The 19,907-nt window shown below is 34.1% G+C and overlaps 1 protein-coding gene and 1 non-coding gene across 2 annotated transcripts; one reads left to right on the forward strand and one right to left on the reverse strand.

Moving 5' to 3' along the window:
• Window positions 1-4,054: 4,054 nt before the first annotated feature.
• Window positions 4,055-5,050, forward strand: LOC109802720 (uncharacterized). The gene has a single exon (XM_020364131.1). The coding sequence runs from the start codon at window positions 4,055-4,057 to the stop codon at window positions 5,048-5,050; it is 996 nt and encodes a 331-aa protein (XP_020219720.1).
• A 6,903-nt stretch (window positions 5,051-11,953) lies between these two features.
• LOC145957654 (small nucleolar RNA R71) lies at window positions 11,954-12,058 on the reverse strand. Its single transcript, XR_014433697.1, has one exon. It is a non-coding gene; the product is annotated as a small nucleolar RNA R71 (small nucleolar RNA).
• Window positions 12,059-19,907: the final 7,849 nt, after the last annotated feature.

The following is a 19,907-nucleotide window of genomic DNA, read 5'->3' on the forward strand; positions in this document are numbered from 1 at the left end:
TTTGAGAAGTGGCTAGGTTTAGAGCTTGACCAGCACCTAAGGTGTCTTATTTTGATGTCTTCTTGACGTTGTAATTACATTATCTTTTTGGATTACTGTATAACCTTAATGACTTTATTATAAAAATATGTTATATATTTTGGAAACAATTTTATATGTTATTGTATATTTACACTCTAGTGTAACTGACTCTTATTCTATTTTTTTATATATATATTATTTATCTTTGGTTGGTTCTAGATGTGACGGCCTATGGTGGGTCGTTACACTCCTTCCCACCAAAAGTGAGCATCAGCAGTCAACATGAAGGTGGCCAACTTTACCTTCTGAGTGAGGGGACAATCCATAACGTTGAAGATTTTCTCGATCTCTGTTAGCCAATTCATAGCAGCATCTGGATCATATCCTCCTTTAAAGGTAGGTGGGTGATTTCGTTGAAATTGCTCTAACCAGTTAGGAGCGACCTCAGCCCTATTGTTATTATTCATAGCTTGTGCTAATGCTTGAAGAGCATCAGCAATCGCACGATCATTTCTACCAGCCATAGTCTAAGAAAATAATACAATTAATAAACATAATCAATCATCATACTAGCATACCAACAAGTTTCACAATCAGTTAAGTACATCATTCATGTACCAAATAAGCATAGTAAACCAAATAAGCATAGTAAACTCATAACTCACGGTCGATTAGATCGACCTGCTCTGATATCACTAAATGTGACACCCTCTACCCCATCATTAATACACAATAAACGTAAACAACCATTAATTTTTTTTCCTTTTTCTTTTTGAGTAAATAAAACCTTTCATAGTTTAATAACATCTTTAATGAATAAAATAATTCCTTCAAATATCAAAAGGTAGAAGATTCACATTCGTAACTTATAAATCATAAAAAGTCATCATGTAAATATCAAAATTCAAGAAGTCATATAAAGGAAAATATAGATTAATTCCAGCAAAGGTGGCAGTGCCTCCTAGTTAGGAATTAATTTATAACTTTCAAGTCATGTACTAAAAATAATATGACAAAGATGCATATTTTGATCTTTTATCAAGGACGTTCAAAATTACAAAAGAAAGATTTCGCTAGAAATTACAAAAGAAAACAAACTAAAGTTATTAAAACAATAACATATTAGACTAAGCTAGTTAAGCCCCGATGTCACATCCTATCAGAGCATGCCCAACTGAAACCTTAAGCCTCATCAACATCCTCATGATGATGATCGCCTGCAACATAATTTAAACACATACAAAAGCAACAAGGGAGTGAGAAACATCTCACTCAGTTTCAGATGAAGAAATAAAGGTTAGATAGTACACACACACAACATATATAAGTCATATGTAAATAATACACATAAATAATCAATATCACATATATACTCATTTATCATGCTATGATGTCATGGACTCGACTCATAAATGCATGCATGTGGTGCCATAAGGAAGATTCACATATCATCATTGGTGACCCTACGGTACACCTTGTTAGCAGGTTACATCGTGGGTGACCATAAGGTACACCTTATTAGCATATTACATCGTGGGTGACCATAAGGATATTACATCGTGGGTGACCATAAGGTACACCTTATTAGCATGTTACATCGTGGGTATGCGGCCTCAGCGACACACCTGGAGTAATATATGCATATGATGCATGTCATACATTCATAATCTCATTGACTCAACATTTAACTTATTACATAATTTCATTTAGTACATCATGTCATTATTTTACATATTCTCATAGTCATAACTTGTCTCAATAGTCCATTCTTAGGTCTCATATCATTTGTCCATATTTCACAAGGTCATGTCATCAATACTCCTCATAAGGTCCGCACAGGAATTCACAGAGAACATTCTTTTTCATATTAAAACTTAATTATTTTTAGCATTAATTCCATATTCATTTATTACTTTCAAGGAACAAAGTAACAAGAAACAAAATAACAAGGAACAAAGTAACAAGGAACAAAGTAACAAGGAACAAAGTAGAGCAAATAGAAAATAAACAAAACAACAGGCAAGGATTGGGGGCCAATCCAACAATCAAACTATCCAACAATTATCCCCACACCCCCGAGCGAGGTTTCTCACTCCCCCCCTTACCTGGATAAGCGGAGCTGAAACTTGGGCAGGACCTCCTCCTCTGGATTCCTTCTTTCTTTCCCTCTCTTTCTCTTTCTTTCTCTCTCTCTTTCTCTCTCTAAGATTTTCACTTCTCACTCAGTTATAAAATTTTCACCCCCCTGCCCCTATTTATAGGCAACCTGGTGTACCCGAAACGGCCCGTACTGATTTCGGAACGACCCGTTCCGGATCCTTCGAATCTGTACAAAATTTTCAACTGGAACGGCTCGTTCCAAAATCGGAACGGCCCGTTTCCAAAAAGCAGAACGACCCATTCTAAAATTAGAACGGCCCGTTCTGGGTTTCACGTTTACACTCATTGACCATAAGGAGAACGACCCGTTTCCAACTTAACTTTTTAGGCAAATTTAGAACCTTGGAACGGCCCGTTTCCCTTCGAGAATGGCCCGTTCTGGGAAAATCCAAATGGGCCATTTTACACATTTGGAACGGCCCATCCCACCATTTGAAACGGCTCGTTCTGGTCCTTCAAAATAGTTCACTTTCATCCTTTGGAACGACCCATTCCACTTTTTGGAACAGCCCGTTCCACTTTTTGGGAACAGCCCGTTCCGCTTTTCGGAACAGGTCGTTCTGGGCCTAAAAAAAATCATAATTAACTTTAAAATTTTCATAAATAATTTTAAATTAATACAAACCTCTATAAAACCCCTTTAATTAACAAAAACAACCATAAGAAAATAATCTTCATAAATATAAAAATAAATAATAGTAAATATTGCATTAATAGAAAATTCGGGGTGTTACATAGATAACGTTATCTACGGAATTTTCCGTAGATAACGTTATCTACGAAACATTATCTATGGAATTTTCCATAGGTAACGTTATCTACGGAATTTTCCGTAGATAAGGTTATCTATGGAATTTTTCGAAGATAATGTTATCTACGGAATTTTCCAAAGATAACTCACGAAAGTTGTTATCTATGGATTTTATCCGTAGATAAATTTCAAGAAATTTTTATTTAATTTTAATAAATTTATTAATGTAATAACCCTCATATTTGGCCTCTCAAGGATGCTATTTCATTACACTTCATTTTTCAACATGTTTTGTCCTTATTGCACATTTTCTGGGAAACTTCCCAGAAGGTCACCTATCCCTATACTACTCCAGGTCAAACACGCTTAACTGTGGAGTTCTGATGAGATAGGCTACAGAAAAGCTAATGCATGTTATCAGTATAAGTAGTACAAATTAATTCATTTAAGTACAATCTCATACTTATACTATTTTTGGATCCCTCTCATTTTGGTATGTCCAGACCGCTATAAAAATATATATAATAATTATATTACCAATAATAATAATAATTATATTATATTTAATTAATATTTATTTATATATATATATATATACTTACTTGTATAATTAACAATCTACTTATTTCTATTTAAAATTAATATTATGATACAATTTAAATTAATTATTATAAATTTAAAAGTTTAAATAATAATTTATATTTTTTAAAATGATAAGGGCTGGAATAACACTAGTGTAACTTTTAATAAGTATTACACCACTCAATAATGTTATATTAAATGTGAATATTGTAAATTCAACCGTTAGATTGAAAGTTCATATCACTTTATATGTTTATATCAAATTTTGTTAAAATTGAACAACAACTTGAAGGTAATCAAAGAATTCATATTTTAGTATATTTTAAAATGTATATATTACGTCAATTTTATTTTACAAGAATGAAGTATCAAATCATCTTGAATTACTCGTTTTTTTGAATAGTTATCACTCTCTCCCTCCGTCTTGCTACGTGAGGTGTCTGCATGATTGTATGCCATGTTACGTACCTCAACCTGTCTTCACAGAAGTCTTCCCTTCCCCTCCTTTCTTAACCAGCGGCGCTAACATTTCCTTTTGCCATGGATGAACACATGGACACTGAAGATGATGGCCTCATCATCCCAAGACCCATAGACGCTGAAGCAAACTCCCTCATTCATCTCAGCCTCGTTGGAAGGTTCCTTACGGAAAGAACGATTCGCACGATGATCATGAAAGATAGGATGGCCAGTATATGGCGACCGGTAAAAGGCGTCTCAATATCGGAAATCCAAACGAATATTTTTCTATTCCAATTCTTTCACATTCTTGACTTCAATCGCATATACGAAGGAGGTCCCTGGTCATTTGATAACAACATGCTGATCTTAAGCAAAATCCATAGAGGTGAAATCCCTACAGAAGTCCCCCTATTCCACATACCTGTTTGGGTTCAAGTGCACAACCTCCCTGCCGGATTTATGTCACAGGAAGTTGGCAAACTCCTTGGAAATGCAATAGGAGAATACCTTGCCTACGATGAAAAGCATAATACTAGCTTCTGGAAAGCGTACATGCGAATCAGAGTCAACCTTGACATTAGGAAACCTATACTAAAAGAAAAGAAAATCAAAAACCCTGGAGAAGAGTGGAAAACTGTTAATTTTAAATATGAAAGACTTGGTCAATTCTGTTACTTTTGTGGTTTCTTGGGGCATAACGATTCTTTTTGCAGGAAGCTTTTTGATTCTCAGGTTGATGACGAAACTCGAAACTGGGATGCCTCTCTTAGAGCTACTTTACGCCAACAAGGAAACTATGGTGGAGCCAAATGGCTAAGATATGAAATCAACAAAGATGATAAAATCATCACGCACTTAGACGCCCCCCATAATGGCCCAGAAGTTGATCATCATCAAGATGCAAAAACTGAAAGCAATTCAGTCCTGGACAAGAAAAGAAGAAGAGACCAAGAAGGAATACCAAAACAATTAAAAGAAAACCCAACCCATTCCATCGTTGACGAGGAAAACGATTCACAAAGATTTCATTTTTTATCGGCAGTCCCTGGCACCCAGGGCTGCCAGGGGTTATGAGTGTTCTTAGTTGGAATTGTCGTGGCATTGGTCACCCTCGTGCAATTCCAATCCTTAAAGACCTCCTCCACTCGTACAAACCTGATATTCTTTTTTATGTGAAACTATGGTAAATAACACCAAAGTGGAGGATATTCGCATTCGTCTAAAATTCCCCCATGCATTCTCTGTTGAGAGTGCTAATAGAGGGGGAGGGCTCGCTCTTTTTTGGAATGACTCTTTCAAAATTTCTATTAAAAATCACTCTTCTAATTATATTGATGTTGTAGTCAATCAGAATGATAACATTCTTTGGCGTTTGACAGGATTTTACGGGTTCCCTGAGCGGTGGAGAAGGAAGAATTCGTGGGAGATGATTAAAGATCTGGCCAAACTATCTAATCTTCCTTGGTGTCTGGTTGGTGATTTCAACGACATCTTGGACATGCGGGAAAAGAAAGGCAAGACCCAACATCCTGCTTACCTCATCAATGGTTTTCGCCAAACTACTCTTGAATGCAACCTGCTGGATATTCCTCTAGAGGGGTATCCTTACACTTGGAGACGTGGTAAAGCCCCCCCAGACCTGGTTGAGGAACGCTTGGACCGTGCAATGGTTACCCCTAACTGGAAGCATACCTTCCCTGATAGCTCCTTACGTAATGGAATAGCTGGCAAGTCTGACCATACCCCTATATGGCTTAAGCTGAATGATTTTCAAACTAACTCTATTTCCTCTCATTTTCGTTTTGAAAACATGTGGCTAGAAGATCCGGACTTAACTCGAGCTGTTAATCTCAGTTGGGATCCATTTCCCTCCAACAAAGTTGACCTGAAAATTGCCAAATGTGGTCATTACCTATCTTCGTGGGGGAAAAAACGCTTAAGAAAAGTCAGGGAGAACATTGAGCATATTAAAAAAGAGATGATTCAATGCAGATCTCACCATCAAATCCTGGACTGGACTCGCTTCTCCTTTCTCCAACGTCAACTAAACAACAAATTATTTCTCATAGAGATTAGCTGGCAGTGATAGTCATATTTTAGTATATCTTTCTTTATGTGATTTTACCTTGTTTGATTCTTTTTAGTAGCCTTTATTCATGTTTTAGTTCAGATTTGCATTAGTGAATCATTTAGGAATTAGTTATAAATTTTACTAATTTCCCGTAAGAATTTCCTGTTTTGACACAGTTTCTTGTACAAGCCATATCTAGAGCTATTCAACTCGGAATTTGGCAAACTTGGTGTCCCTGTAAAGATAAGACGGAGATCTACAATTCACATGTTGGACGAAAAGCCCAGTTTGGACATTTTCAGACCCAAAATTGTGCTTTAAGGTCGCGGCGCTGCACTTGATTGTTCAGCTTGTCATGAAACTGTTTTGTTTAGTTAATTAGGCTTTTGAATTGTAATTAGTGGACTGGACCTTTGGTTTTAGGCCCATTATTTTGTCTTTAAAAGCATGTAATGACTCAGGAGTTGGGTCTTGGGACAATTCATATTTTTAGATTTTCAGATTTGAGATAACTTCCTCAAGAAGTTTCTCTCAAAAGTCTCTCTTCTCTCTTTAGAAACTTCTCATCTTCTCTCTCACTCTCTCTTTACACGAATCCTTTTCTCTCTCACGGAATTTCTTCTCTCAATTGGAATTTGCTGCAATATGATAATGAGGCACGGCTAATTCCTTAATCGGGTTAAGGTTTCAAGAACTACGGTAAATTTGAGTTTCTAATTTTTACCGAACGAATTCTTTCTTCTTCTCTTTTTTTTGTTTAGTGTAAATTCTGTTTTTCATGATATTGAATCTCTGTTTTGAACCCTAAATGAAAATGAGAAGAAGTATTTTCTAATTAGAAATAACCTAAACACTACAAGAAAAATGATAAATTGCGACGGACAAATTGCGACGGTTATCTAGAAACCGTCGTCGCTTTGATATTGCGACCCTTCATACGACGGTTTTTCAAAACCGTCGCAAAATTGTTCAACATTGCGACGGTTTACCGTAAACCGTCGCAAAATTTGTTTAACATTGCGACGGTTTATCATAAACTGTCGCAAAATTTGTTTAACATTGCGACGGTTTATGATAAACCGTCGCAAGTTTAACATTGCGACAGTTAATCATAACCGTCGCAAATTTAACATTGCGGCAGTTAGTCATAAACCGTCGCAAAATTTTCAGCATTTTTTTTATTAGAATTTAATTTTTTTTTTTAAGTATTATGTATATTATCTTAACGAACTTATATTTTATTAACAATTTTATATATACTTTCTTTAAAAATATAAAAATAAATATGTTAAAATTTATAAAAATCCAGTTTAATTTATTTATGATATAAATATATTTTTAATATCTAATATATATTTTTAGATGATAATTTATTTTAAAATATATTTTATAATAAAAATTCTAAATGGAACATAAATCTTCTGATTTTTCTTAGTTTGATTTTTTTAATCAATATATATAATTTTACTATTTTGATTTTTTCAATCAACGTATACAATAAAGAAAAAACACAAAAGATAAACATGCATAGTAAAAATTTTATTTTATCAAAAAACTTTTTATTTTAATATATTACATTATATATGTGAATATTAAGACATATATATATATATATACATATATATATATTATAATTAAACTTTTTTAAAAAATTAATTCATTATTAAGAAAAAAAAATTTATTACATGAGAATTAATTTCTTTCAAAAATTTGATAGATATAAAATAAATAAACATTTTTTCTGAATCTATATTTTTATTTTATTAGAATATAATTTTTATTTTTTAAAATATATTATTTTTTTAGATAAAAAATTATGTATATGTCAAATAGTAGTGGGGCAAGTGCCCACTATTCCAAATGTACATCCGTCCCTATATATATCTATATATATATATATATATATATAATATAGGGGGTTATAATTATACCAATGTAACTTTTATTAAGTATTATGTTGTTCAATAACTTTATATTAAATATGTATTTTGTAAATCCAACCGTTAAAATGAAAGTTCATATCACTTTATAAGTGTATATCAAATTTTGTTAAAATTGAACAACAACTGGAAGGTAATCAAATTGTTTATATTTTAGTGTATTTTAAAATGAATATATGACATCAATTTTGTTTTATAAAAATGAAGTATCAAACCATCTTGGATTAATATAAAGTTTTGTATATATAATCTTTGAGAGATATGAACTTTCAATCTAACAGTTGGATTTACCAAATTCACATTTAATATAAAGTTATTGAGCGGTGTAATACTTAGTAAAAGTCACATTTAATATATATATATATATATATATATATATATATATATATATATATATATATATATATATATATATATATATGAGGGGGTTTATAATTACATAAGTGTAAATTTTACTAAGTGTTACACAACTCAATAACTTTATATTAAATGTGAATTTTGTAAATTTAACCGTTAAATTGAAAATCTTTTACTGTTAAATCATATATACAAAATGTTAAATTAATCGAAGATGATTTCTTATAAAAACAAAATTAAATCTGTCAGAAAATTTATATTTTTGATGAGAAAATTTTTGTAGGAAAAACTATATTATTGATGAAATATTTTAGAAAAATTTATATTTGTCGAAAATGTAAGAACTGGTTTTAAATTTGATATGAAAATATTATGATATAATTAGTTAAGATTTTAAGTTAGTATTTTATTAATGGTTGATAATTAAAAAATAAAACAAGGATAAATATATTTTTTGAATTTTATATGTTTGATTTAAGATAACTTACAAAATAACTCTTGGTAAAGTTATTCCGCTCAATAACTCATCGTGTGTGTTGAATTTCATTGATCCAATTAATTGTTAATTTAAAAATTATTAAATTTTACTAATAATTAATATAAAAAAATTAATTAGTTTTGGAATAAATTATTTTCTAATTAACAATATAATTAAAACATTAATTATTTTAAATTATTTAACTAAAATCTTATTGACAATTTACTATATGATCTTAATATTTTTGTATAACTAATACTTGGTTTTAAATTTGATATGAGAATATTATATATAATTAGATAAGATTTTAAGTTAGTATTTTATTAATAGTTGAAAATTGGAAAATAAAACAAGGATAAATACATTTTTTTTTGAATTTTATATGTTTGATTTAAGGTAAATAAATATATTAAATTAATTAATAATTTATTTAAAATATTAAAATAATTTATAAGTATGTAATAAATAAATATTTATAATTTTATAAATTATATTATCATTATAAATTAAAAAATTTAAATAATTTAAATTATAATTTTAAATCGAAATAAGTAGATGTTAATTATAAAAGTAAGTACATATAAATAAAGAATAACTAAATATATTATTATTATTATTATTATTATTATTATTTGTAATATAAAATTATTATATATTATTATTATAATACAGATATGAGATTGTATATTTGAGGATGACTTAAATGAATTAATCTGTACAAGTTATACTGACAACATACATATACATTTCGGTAGCTTACTCATCAGAACTTCACAGTTAAGCGTGCTTGACCTGGAGTAGTACAAGGATGGGTGACCTTCTGGGAAGTTTCCCAGAAATTGCACAAGTAAGGATAAAATATGCTAAACAGTGAAATATCGTGAAATAAAATCCTTGAAAGGCCAAATATGAGGATTGTTACATTAATAAATTTATTAAAATAAAAAAAAATTATAATTTTTGACTGTTAAAAAACGGATTGTAATATTAATTTAGAGGCAGTTGGTGCGACAGTTGATGAAAGGGTCGCAATGTTAATATAGAGGCATTTGTTGGTGCGACAGTTGATGAAACGGTCGCAATTCCAATTTTGCGACGGTTTGTGCAACGGTTCTGATAACCGTCGCAAAATTGCCTGGTGACGGACGACTCTGCGACGGTTCCCAAACCGTCGCAATGTTGTCTTTGCGGCAGTTATAACCGTCGCAATGTAGGTCATATAACCGTCGCAAAATCGTCATTTTCTTGTAGTGAAATCCCTAATTCAATCGGTTACTTTCTTGAATTTTGTTGAAATTTGGAATGTGCGATTGTAGTTTCTTCTGTTTTAATAAAATTCACAATCTGGATTTAGATTACTGTTTGGATTAATTTCGGATTGAATTAGATGGATTAATAATTCGTATTTGTTGTGAACAATGATGATTATACTGTAGGAATTGAAACCTTGAACCGAATTTCTATACTATTGAAATTTTGTGTTGATTTGATTTCTTTGCTTTCTTAATGCTTTGCTCTAATTGTTTGCTGGAAAATCTTTTCCCCCTGAGTTCTAAATTGATTTACATACATGATTAAATTCAAAATATAATGTGCTTGTGTCCTTGAGAGATGACCTAGGTTAAGTCCTCTATATTACAGAAATTTGTTGAGGAACCTAGAATTGTTTGATAGTGATACGACTGAGCTATCAAAATGGCGCCGTTGCCGGGGACATAAGTCATTTTGTTTTTATTTTTTATCATGTATACTAACTGTTTGTAGAAATGTTTTTGAATTTATAGTACAGTATTTTGTAATTCAATTCTATGTCTGATTCTATCACTAATTCTGTCTCTAATTCATTGTAGTTTTTGCAGTTTAGTTTTCAATATTATTGTGTTTGTCTTGAATTGTATTGTTTAGGTAATTTGTAGTGTTTTTGTAGCAATATTGTGTGGTTTCTTTGCGGTTTCTTTGTGGTTTCTTTGTGCCGTATTTTAGCTGGAAAAACAGGGAAAGAAAACAGAGGAAAAACAGAGGAAAACACATTCCGAAAACAGAGGACTAGTAGAAATCATTTCCTGAAGAAATTGATTTTGGCTCTCCATGAAACCATTCCGAAAATTTTCAAAGATTCTCTGATTGAGCTGAAACTTGGTCTCCAAAGGTAAAACGTGATTCTGAGCAAACTTACCCCCTATTGGGGGTAACTTGGGCTTAAAATCACGAAATTCCTTCATCTTCTATGAGTTCTGTATAATTTTTTGTAGGGGTATTTTGGTCTTTTTTGTTGGGGGTCCTTTTTGCCAAATTCCTTCATTTAGACCACTTTTTCAATTTTTTACTGTTTTTGATATTTTAAAAAATCACAAAAAAATTCTCAAAATTAGGAAATCATGTGAGAAATGATGTTCTGGTGGTGAAATATTTTTTAAAATTCATTTGGTATAGTTTTGCATGTTATAGTTGCTTATATAGTAAATATTGACTTTTCTGTTGACTTTTGACTTTTCTGTTGACTTTTGACTTCATAACCTTGTATGTGTTCTTATTTGCATGACTAGGTCCAACCCTGGTACATTACATGATTTTGATCCTGAGATAGAAAGAACACTTCATCATAGGTTAAGGTGTAGGTCTAGTCAGAATAATAATAGTAGTGTAGTTGATTCTGAAGTAGTTATTAATTCTACTTTTAATCCTCAATCCTGCTTAGATAGTGATATTTTTAATTTTCAATCTTGCTCTTCTTCTGAAACTGATTCTGAATTTGATATCATGGCTGATAATCGTGAACTCACTTTGAAGGAATTGGCTACACCTAATGTTGTGTATCAACCATGGTGTGTCCAATATCCTGATAATCAAACAAATTATGAGCTTAAATCTGGACTTATCCATTTGTTGCCCAAGTTTCATGGACTTGCAGGTGAAGATCCTCATAAGCATTTAAAGGAGTTCCATGTAGTGTGTTCCACCATGAGACCTCAAGGAGTTCCTGAAGATCATGTCAAAATGAAGGCATTTCCTTTCTCTCTGGATGGTGTTGCAAAAGATTGGCTCTACTTTCTACCAGCAACAATCACTACATGGAATCAAATGAAGAGATTGTTTCTAGAGAAATTCTTTCCTGCATCCAGAACAGCAGCAATTAGGAAAGAGATTTGTGGTATAAGGCAACTGAATGGAGAAACTTTGTATGAATACTGGGAGAGATTCAACAAGCTGTGTGCTACATGTCCTCAACATCAAATTAGTGAGCAATTATTGATTCAATATTTTTATGAAGGACTAACCTTGATGGATAGGAACATGATAGATGCAACAAGTGGAGGAGCACTGATGGATAAGACACCAAATGCTGCAAGACAACTCATTTCGAACATGGCAGCCAACACTCAGCAATTTGGATTTAGAGGAGCTGTCAAGGGAGTAAATGAGATGGCAATTGGTGCTGGTTCTAGTTCTGTTTGTGGTGTAGATAATCAAAGGCTGGAAAACAAAATTAATGAGCTGACCACCATGGTGAGACATTTAGCAATTGAACAAAAACAACAGGCGAATGCAGCAAGTGAATGTCCAGCAACAGTTTGTGGCATTTGTTCTTCAGAGGAGCACTATACACATTCATGTCCCACTCTACAAGAAACAGATGCAAATGTTTCTGGAATTTACACCAACCAGCAACAACAATATAGGCCACAACAGCAACAAAATTACAATCCATACTCCCAAACATACAACCCAGGTTGGAAAGATCATCCAAATCTGAAATGGGGGCAACAACAACAACAACCTTCATTCCAACCTTTTGGAAAATATCAGCCTCCATTCAAGCATCAGCAACAACAACCACCAGCACCTACACCTCCTCCTGCACAAAAGAGTGGACCTTCATTCGAGGAGATGATGCAACAGATGGCTGCACAAAATTTGCAGTTTCAGAGAAATATGGATGCCACTGTCCAAGATTTAAAGACTCAAATTGGCCAGTTAGCATCTCAGGTAAATCAGTTTCAATCTCAAGGTTCTGGCAAACTTCCCTCCCAAACAGTTTTAAATCCAAAGGGGAATGTGAGTGCCATTACTTTGAGAAGTGGAAAAGAGTTACCACCAGTGCAGCAACAATCAGTTGTAGCACCAGTGGAATGTGATTCTTCCTTTGCAGGTGCAGCTGAAAATAATGATGCAGCAAAGAGGAGATCAGAGATTCCACTCCCCTTTCCAAATAGACCAGCAAAGAAGAGATTAGAAATTGATACTGAATTGCTGGATATGTTTAGCAAGGTGGAAGTCAACATTCCTCTCCTCGATGCCATCCGACAAATTCCAAAATATGCAAAGTTCCTTAAGGAATTATGTACTAATAAGAGAAAGTTGAAGGGTGATGAGAGAGTGAACATGGGGCGAAATGGTTCTGCATTACTCCAGAAGAAAAATGTGTCTGCCATTATTCCACATGATCTACTTCCAGATTTGCCACAAAAATGCAAAGATCCAGGAACTTTTACTATCCCTTGTACTATAGGGGAAGAAATTTTTACTAATGCTATGCTGGATCTAGGTGCTTCAATAAATGTTATGCCTGCATCTGTTTTTAGATCATTGCAGATTGGAGACTTGATTCCTACAGGTGTGAGCATTCAGCTGGCAAACAGGAGCATTGTGCAGCCACTTGGAGTAGTAGAGGATGTGCTGGTCAAAGTAGAAGATCTTCTCTTCCCTGCAGATTTCTACATTCTTGAGATGGAGGATGAGTCATCCAGTCATGCTACATTGATCCTTGGGAGACCATTCCTAAGGACAGCAAGGACAAAGATAGATGTGCATGCAGGGACTCTTTCTATGGAGTTTGGAGATAATCTGGTGCAATTTAATATTTTTGAGGCTATGAGACATCCAATAGAAAACCATTCTGTTTTTAGTTTGGATGTTATTGATTTATTAGTTGATGATTGCACAGATTTTGATGATGATCTACTTGCTGATTTTTCTGATTTTACTGACCCATTATGTACTTGTGATGATGATTCATCTATGTGTGCTATTTGTGCAGAAATTAGTGTTGCTATTTCAGGTGTAGCAGATTTAGCCACATCAATAGATGTTCCACCACCAGCATCTGAGACATTATCTCCATCTTTACCTTCATTGCCAGTACCATCCACTGTGCAGGCACCATCAGTAGAGTTAAAGCCTTTACCTGCACATTTGAAGTATGCTTATTTAGAGGATAATCAAGGGCTTCCTGTCATTATAGCTAGCATTCTTGAATCTGATCAGGAGGAGAGACTGTTGCAGGTTTTGAGAGATCATAGGAAAGCCATTGGTTGGACTCTTGCTGACCTTCCTGGGATTAGTCCTGCCATATGCATGCACCGGATTCTACTTGAAGATGAGTTCCGACCTGTGAGGCAGCCACAGAGAAGACTTAATCCTACTATTTTAGATGTGGTGAAGAAAGAGGTCACAAAGTTATTGGCGGCAGGTATAATATATCCTATTTCTGATAGTAAGTGGGTTAGTCCTGTGCAGGTCGTTCCCAAGAAGACTGGGATGACTGTGGTGAGGAACCAGGATGCTGAGTTGGTTCCAACCAGAGTTCAAAATAGTTGGCGAGTTTGTGTGGACTATAGAAGACTTAATCAGGCAACTCGCAAAGACCACTTCCCTCTTCCATTCATCGATCAGGTGTTGGAGAGGTTGGCAGGTAAATCACATTATTGCTTCTTAGATGGATTTTCAGGGTACATGCAGATTCATATTGCACCAGAGGACCAACACAAGACCACATTCACCTGTCCATTTGGCACATTTGCTTACACTAGGATGCCATTTGGTCTATGCAACGCTCCGGCCACTTTTCAGAGGTGTATGGTAAGTATATTTTCTGATCTATTGGAGAGTTGCATGGAGGTGTTTATGGATGATTTTACAGTTTATGGTTCTTCATTTGATGCATGCTTAGAGAGTCTATCTAGGGTATTAGATAGGTGTATCCAAACTAACCTTGTGTTAAATTTTGAAAAATGTCATTTTATGGTCACACATGGTATAGTTTTGGGTCACTTAGTCTCTAGTAGAGGCATTGAGGTTGATAAGGCTAAGATAGATATCATTGCTTCTTTACCTTACCCCGCTTCTGTGCGGGAAGTACGTTCTTTTCTTGGACATGCAGGTTTTTACAGGAGGTTCATCCAAGACTTTAGCAAGATTGCACTGCCACTGTCCAAGCTTCTACAAAAAGAGGTGGAGTTCATTTTTGACCAGCCTTGTCAACTAGCCTTTAAGGAGTTGAGGAAGCGGCTTACCACCACACCTATTGTACAGCCGCCTGATTGGGAGCTTCCATTTGAGCTCATGTGCGATGCATCCAACTTTGCACTTGGGGCTGTTTTAGCTCAGCGGGTTGGGAGGCTTTCGCATGTCATTGCTTATGCCTCTCGCACATTGGATGCAGCTCAAGTCAATTACACCACCACTGAGAAGGAGCTTTTAGCTATTGTATTTGCTTTAGATAAATTTCGTTCATATTTGCTTGGCTCCAAAATTATTGTGTTTTCTGACCATGCAGCTTTGAGATTCCTGTTGAAGAAGCCTGATGCTAAACCCAGATTGATCAGGTGGATGCTTCTTCTTCAGGAATTTGATATTGAGATCAGAGATAGGAGTGGTGCAGAGAATTTGGTAGCAGACCATTTGAGCAGGATTGAGGGGGGGCGTGTTGATCCCCTGCCTATTAGAGATGATTTTCCTGATGAGCAGTTGATGCACTTACATGATACTGCTCCTTGGTTTGCTGACATTGTAAATTATTTGGTTGCAGGTGTTCTTCCCCCGGATTTATCTAGATCACAGATAGCTAAACTGAAAAGTGAAGCTAAATATTATGTTTGGGATGACCCTTATTTGTGGAGATTTTGCAGTGACCAGGTGATCCGCAGGTGTATTCCAGATCATGAGATCCAGTCTGTGCTTCAATTTTGTCATGCTTCACCTGTTGGAGGACATTATGGTTCATACAGGACAGCTAGGAAGGTGTTGGACAGTGGGTTTTATTGGCCCACCATTTTCAGAGATGCACATCAGATATTCAGCACCTGTGAGCAGTGTGAGAGAGCAGGGATGGCCATTACACGCAGGCATGAGATGCCCCAACATCCTATCATTTTCTGTGAGGTTTTTGATGTTTGGGGTATTGATTTTATGGGTCCATTTCCTCCATCTTTTGGTTACACTTATATTTTACTAGCTGTTGATTATGTTTCAAAATGGGTGGAGGCTAAGGCCACCAAAACTAATGATTCTAAAGTTGTTGTGGATTTTGTTAGATCCAATATTTTTTGCAGGTTTGGTGTGCCTAAAGCCATCATCAGTGATAGGGGGAGCCATTTCTGTAATAGGAGCATGCAGGTTTTGCTTCATAAGTATGGGGTGGTGCATAGAGTGTCTACAGCTTATCATCCTCAAACTAATGGGCAAGCTGAAGTTTTTAACAGGGAAATCAAGCAAATTTTGCAGAAAATAGTGCACCCCAATAGGAAGGATTGGAGCAAGCTTTTGGAGGATGCTCTGTGGGCACATAGGACAGCTTACCGGACACCTATTGGGATGTCTCCTTATAGGATTGTGTTTGGTAAAGCATGTCATCTACCTGTTGAGGTTGAGCATAGAGCATATTGGGCAGTGAAGAATTGTAACTTGGCATTTGACCAAGCTGGTATGCAAAGGAAGCTTCAGTTGCAGCAACTTGAGGAGCTTCGGTTGGAAGCCTATGAAAACTCCAAGATTTATAAAGAGAAAGTCAAGCGCTTTCATGATAGTCATCTTTTAAGAAAGGAGTTTAAAGTGGGCCAACAAGTATTATTGTTCAATTCTCGCCTAAAGCTCATTGCCGGTAAACTTAGATCAAGGTGGGATGGTCCTTTTGTTATTACTAATGTGTTTTCCCATGGTGCAGTAGAAATTAAAAATGAAGTTACCGGCAAAACCTTCAAAGTGAATGGGCATCAACTTAAGGAATTTCATCAAAGTCCAAAGTTGGAGGACAAAGATGTGGAGGACATTTCATTAGAAGAGCCAACTCTTGGACCTTGAGGGAGTTCTACCCCTTCTCTTATAATTTGCAATTGTCTTTATTGATTGCATTATTTGTTTCATTGAGGACAATGTGTGTTTCAAGTGTGGGGGGAGTTGTTTGCATAAAAAAAATAATAATAAAAAAAAAATATAAAAATAAAAATAAAAATTCAGAGTTTCAGAGAGAATCACGACCGTGATTCTAAATCACGGGCGTGATCTTCTCTGGAAAATTTTTGGAAAACCCCAGAGAGAATCACGACCGTGATTCTAAATCACGGGCGTGATCTTCTCTGGAAAATTTTTGAAATTCCAATCACGCCCGTGATTCCCTGCTGACGCTCAACAGATACAACCCTCTGTTTTCTGCATTCTGATTCTGCATTTTATTTCTGTTTTCTATATTCTGTTTTTTGCATTTCTGTATTCTATTTTGTATTGTTTTCTGTATTCTGTATTCTGTTTCTGTTTTATTTTCTGTCTTTATTTTTCTGTTTTTGTTGTTTTGCTGTTTTGTTGTTTTGTAATAGAAAATAGAATGAAAAAAAAAAAAATTTCTTATTTTTTTCTTTGGATTTGTAGATGTATGGATTTAGAAAGTTGCATCATTTTTGTTGATTGGTTGAACATCATGAAGTGAAAACCATTTGTGCATTTTTAGTTTTGTTAGTTGATTTGAAAAATTAAAGTTTGATTCTTTGATAATAGAATTTTAACCTTGTGAGATTTGAGCCTATATTGATGGATGGAATACATCACTCCATTCCAATTTCTTTCTTGTGTGAATTTGCTCATGATTGCTAGATTACTCTAGGTTTTGCCTTAACTCTTTTGAAGCTTCTTGTTCACATGCTCTATTGATATGATTTAGGCATTTAGGCATTTGTTTCTTAAACTACTAGCCAAATAGCCTACCTTACATATAATTTTTTTTTTCCCCTAGTTTCCCTCTTTGAGCCTTTATAACCCTTCCTTGATTTTAGCTCATTATAAGCCAAAAGTGAAAAACCATGATATCCCATAACCTTAGGGATTAAAGGAGCTTTGGAATTGTTTTGGGAATGGGTTCTTTATAAGTGTGGGGGTGCTTTTAGGGAATGCTTCTATATTGTTGATATTGAGTTATTTGGCACTTTAAAAAAAAGAGGAAAAAAAAAAATTCAAAATTCAAAACTGAAAAAAAAAATAATAATAAATAAATAAATACATATGAAAATGGATAGCATAACAATTTATAGGAGTTTCTTCTAGGGGTAATCTTTATGCTTATTGAACCTATTCCCCATTGCTCCTCTTTTCTCTTTGGTTATAAAGCTTAAATGACATTTTTTTTTCTTTTCTCATCTAACCTTTACCTTGGCCAAGTTACAACCTAATAAAAGTCCTATTGATCTTTAATTGCATGTGATTCAAGTTGTGAAATTTAGAGGTTTGTCAAAGCTTGGGTGTGCTAGTTCTACATGATGCATTTGAGTGTAAACACAAACTTAAACACTTGAGTGAGGAGTGTAAACACTTCCTTGTGAGGGTTCTATTATTTTTGAATCATTCTTTAATTGAGCTTATCACCTTGCTAGCTTCTAATGTTGCATTTGTGTTCATGGATTGTTGTTTTACCTTGATGCTTGAATGTTGTATTCTTTCTTTCTTCTTATACATTTGTGAATTCATTAGAAAAATTTAAGAAGTTTTGCTCATTCTTTGATAAAGTTTTAGAAAAGTTATATTAGAGTGATTTTTAGTTTTGCCCCGGAGTGCAAAAGATTAAGTGTGGGGGTATTTGATAGTCATATTTTAGTATATCTTTCTTTATGTGATTTTACCTTGTTTGATTCTTTTTAGTAGCCTTTATTCATGTTTTAGTTCAGATTTGCATTAGTGAATCATTTAGGAATTAGTTATAAATTTTACTAATTTTCCGTAAGAATTTCCTGTTTTGACACAGTTTCTTGTACAAGCCATATCTAGAGCTATTCAACTCGGAATTTGGCAAACTTGGTGTCCCTGTAAAGATAAGACGGAGATCTACAATTCACATGTTGGACGAAAAGCCCAGTTTGGACATTTTCAGACCCAAAATTGTGCTTTAAGGTCGCGGCGCTGCACTTGATTGTTCAGCTTGTCATGAAACTGTTTTGTTTAGTTAATTAGGCTTTTGAATTGTAATTAGTGGACTGGACCTTTGGTTTTAGGCCCATTATTTTGTCTTTAAAAGCATGTAATGACTCAGGAGTTGGGTCTTGGGACAATTCATATTTTTAGATTTTCAGATTTGAGATAACTTCCTCAAGAAGTTTCTCTCAAAAGTCTCTCTTCTCTCTTTAGAAACTTCTCATCTTCTCTCTCACTCTCTCTTTACACGAATCCTTTTCTCTCTCACGGAATTTCTTCTCTCAATTGGAATTTGCTGCAATATGATAATGAGGCACGGCTAATTCCTTAATCGGGTTAAGGTTTCAAGAACTACGGTAAATTTGAGTTTCTAATTTTTACCGAACAAATTCTTTCTTCTTCTCTTTTTTTTGTTTAGTGTAAATTCTGTTTTTCATGATATTGAATCTCTGTTTTGAACCCTAAATGAAAATGAGAAGAAGTATTTTCTAATTAGAAATAACCTAAATCCCTAATTCAATCGGTTACTTTCTTGAATTTTGTTGAAATTTGGAATGTGCGATTGTAGTTTCTTCTGTTTTAATAAAATTCACAATCTGGATTTAGATTACTGCTTGGATTAATTTCGGATTGAATTAGATGGATTAATAATTCGTATTTGTTGTGAACAATGATGATTATACTGTAGGAATTGAAACCTTGAACCGAATTTCTATACTATTGAAATTTTGTGTTGATTTGATTTCTTTGCTTTCTTAATGCTTTGCTCTAATTGTTTGCTGGAAAATCTTTTCCCCCTGAGTTCTAAATTGATTTACATACATGATTAAATTCAAAATATAATGTGCTTGTGTCCTTGAGAGATGACCTAGGTTAAGTCCTCTATATTACAAAAATTTGTTGAGGAACCTA

This window comes from Cajanus cajan, chromosome 4, assembly GCF_000230855.2.
Source record: "Cajanus cajan strain Asha chromosome 4, NIPB_CcT2T_4, whole genome shotgun sequence".
In the NCBI taxonomy this organism is placed as follows: Eukaryota; Viridiplantae; Streptophyta; class Magnoliopsida; order Fabales; family Fabaceae; genus Cajanus; species Cajanus cajan.

What these genes read in the sequence shown, in the direction of transcription:
- LOC109802720 (XM_020364131.1), top strand. Translation starts at nt 4,055, where the DNA reads ATGGATGAACACATGGACACTGAAGATGATGGCCTCATCATCCCAAGA.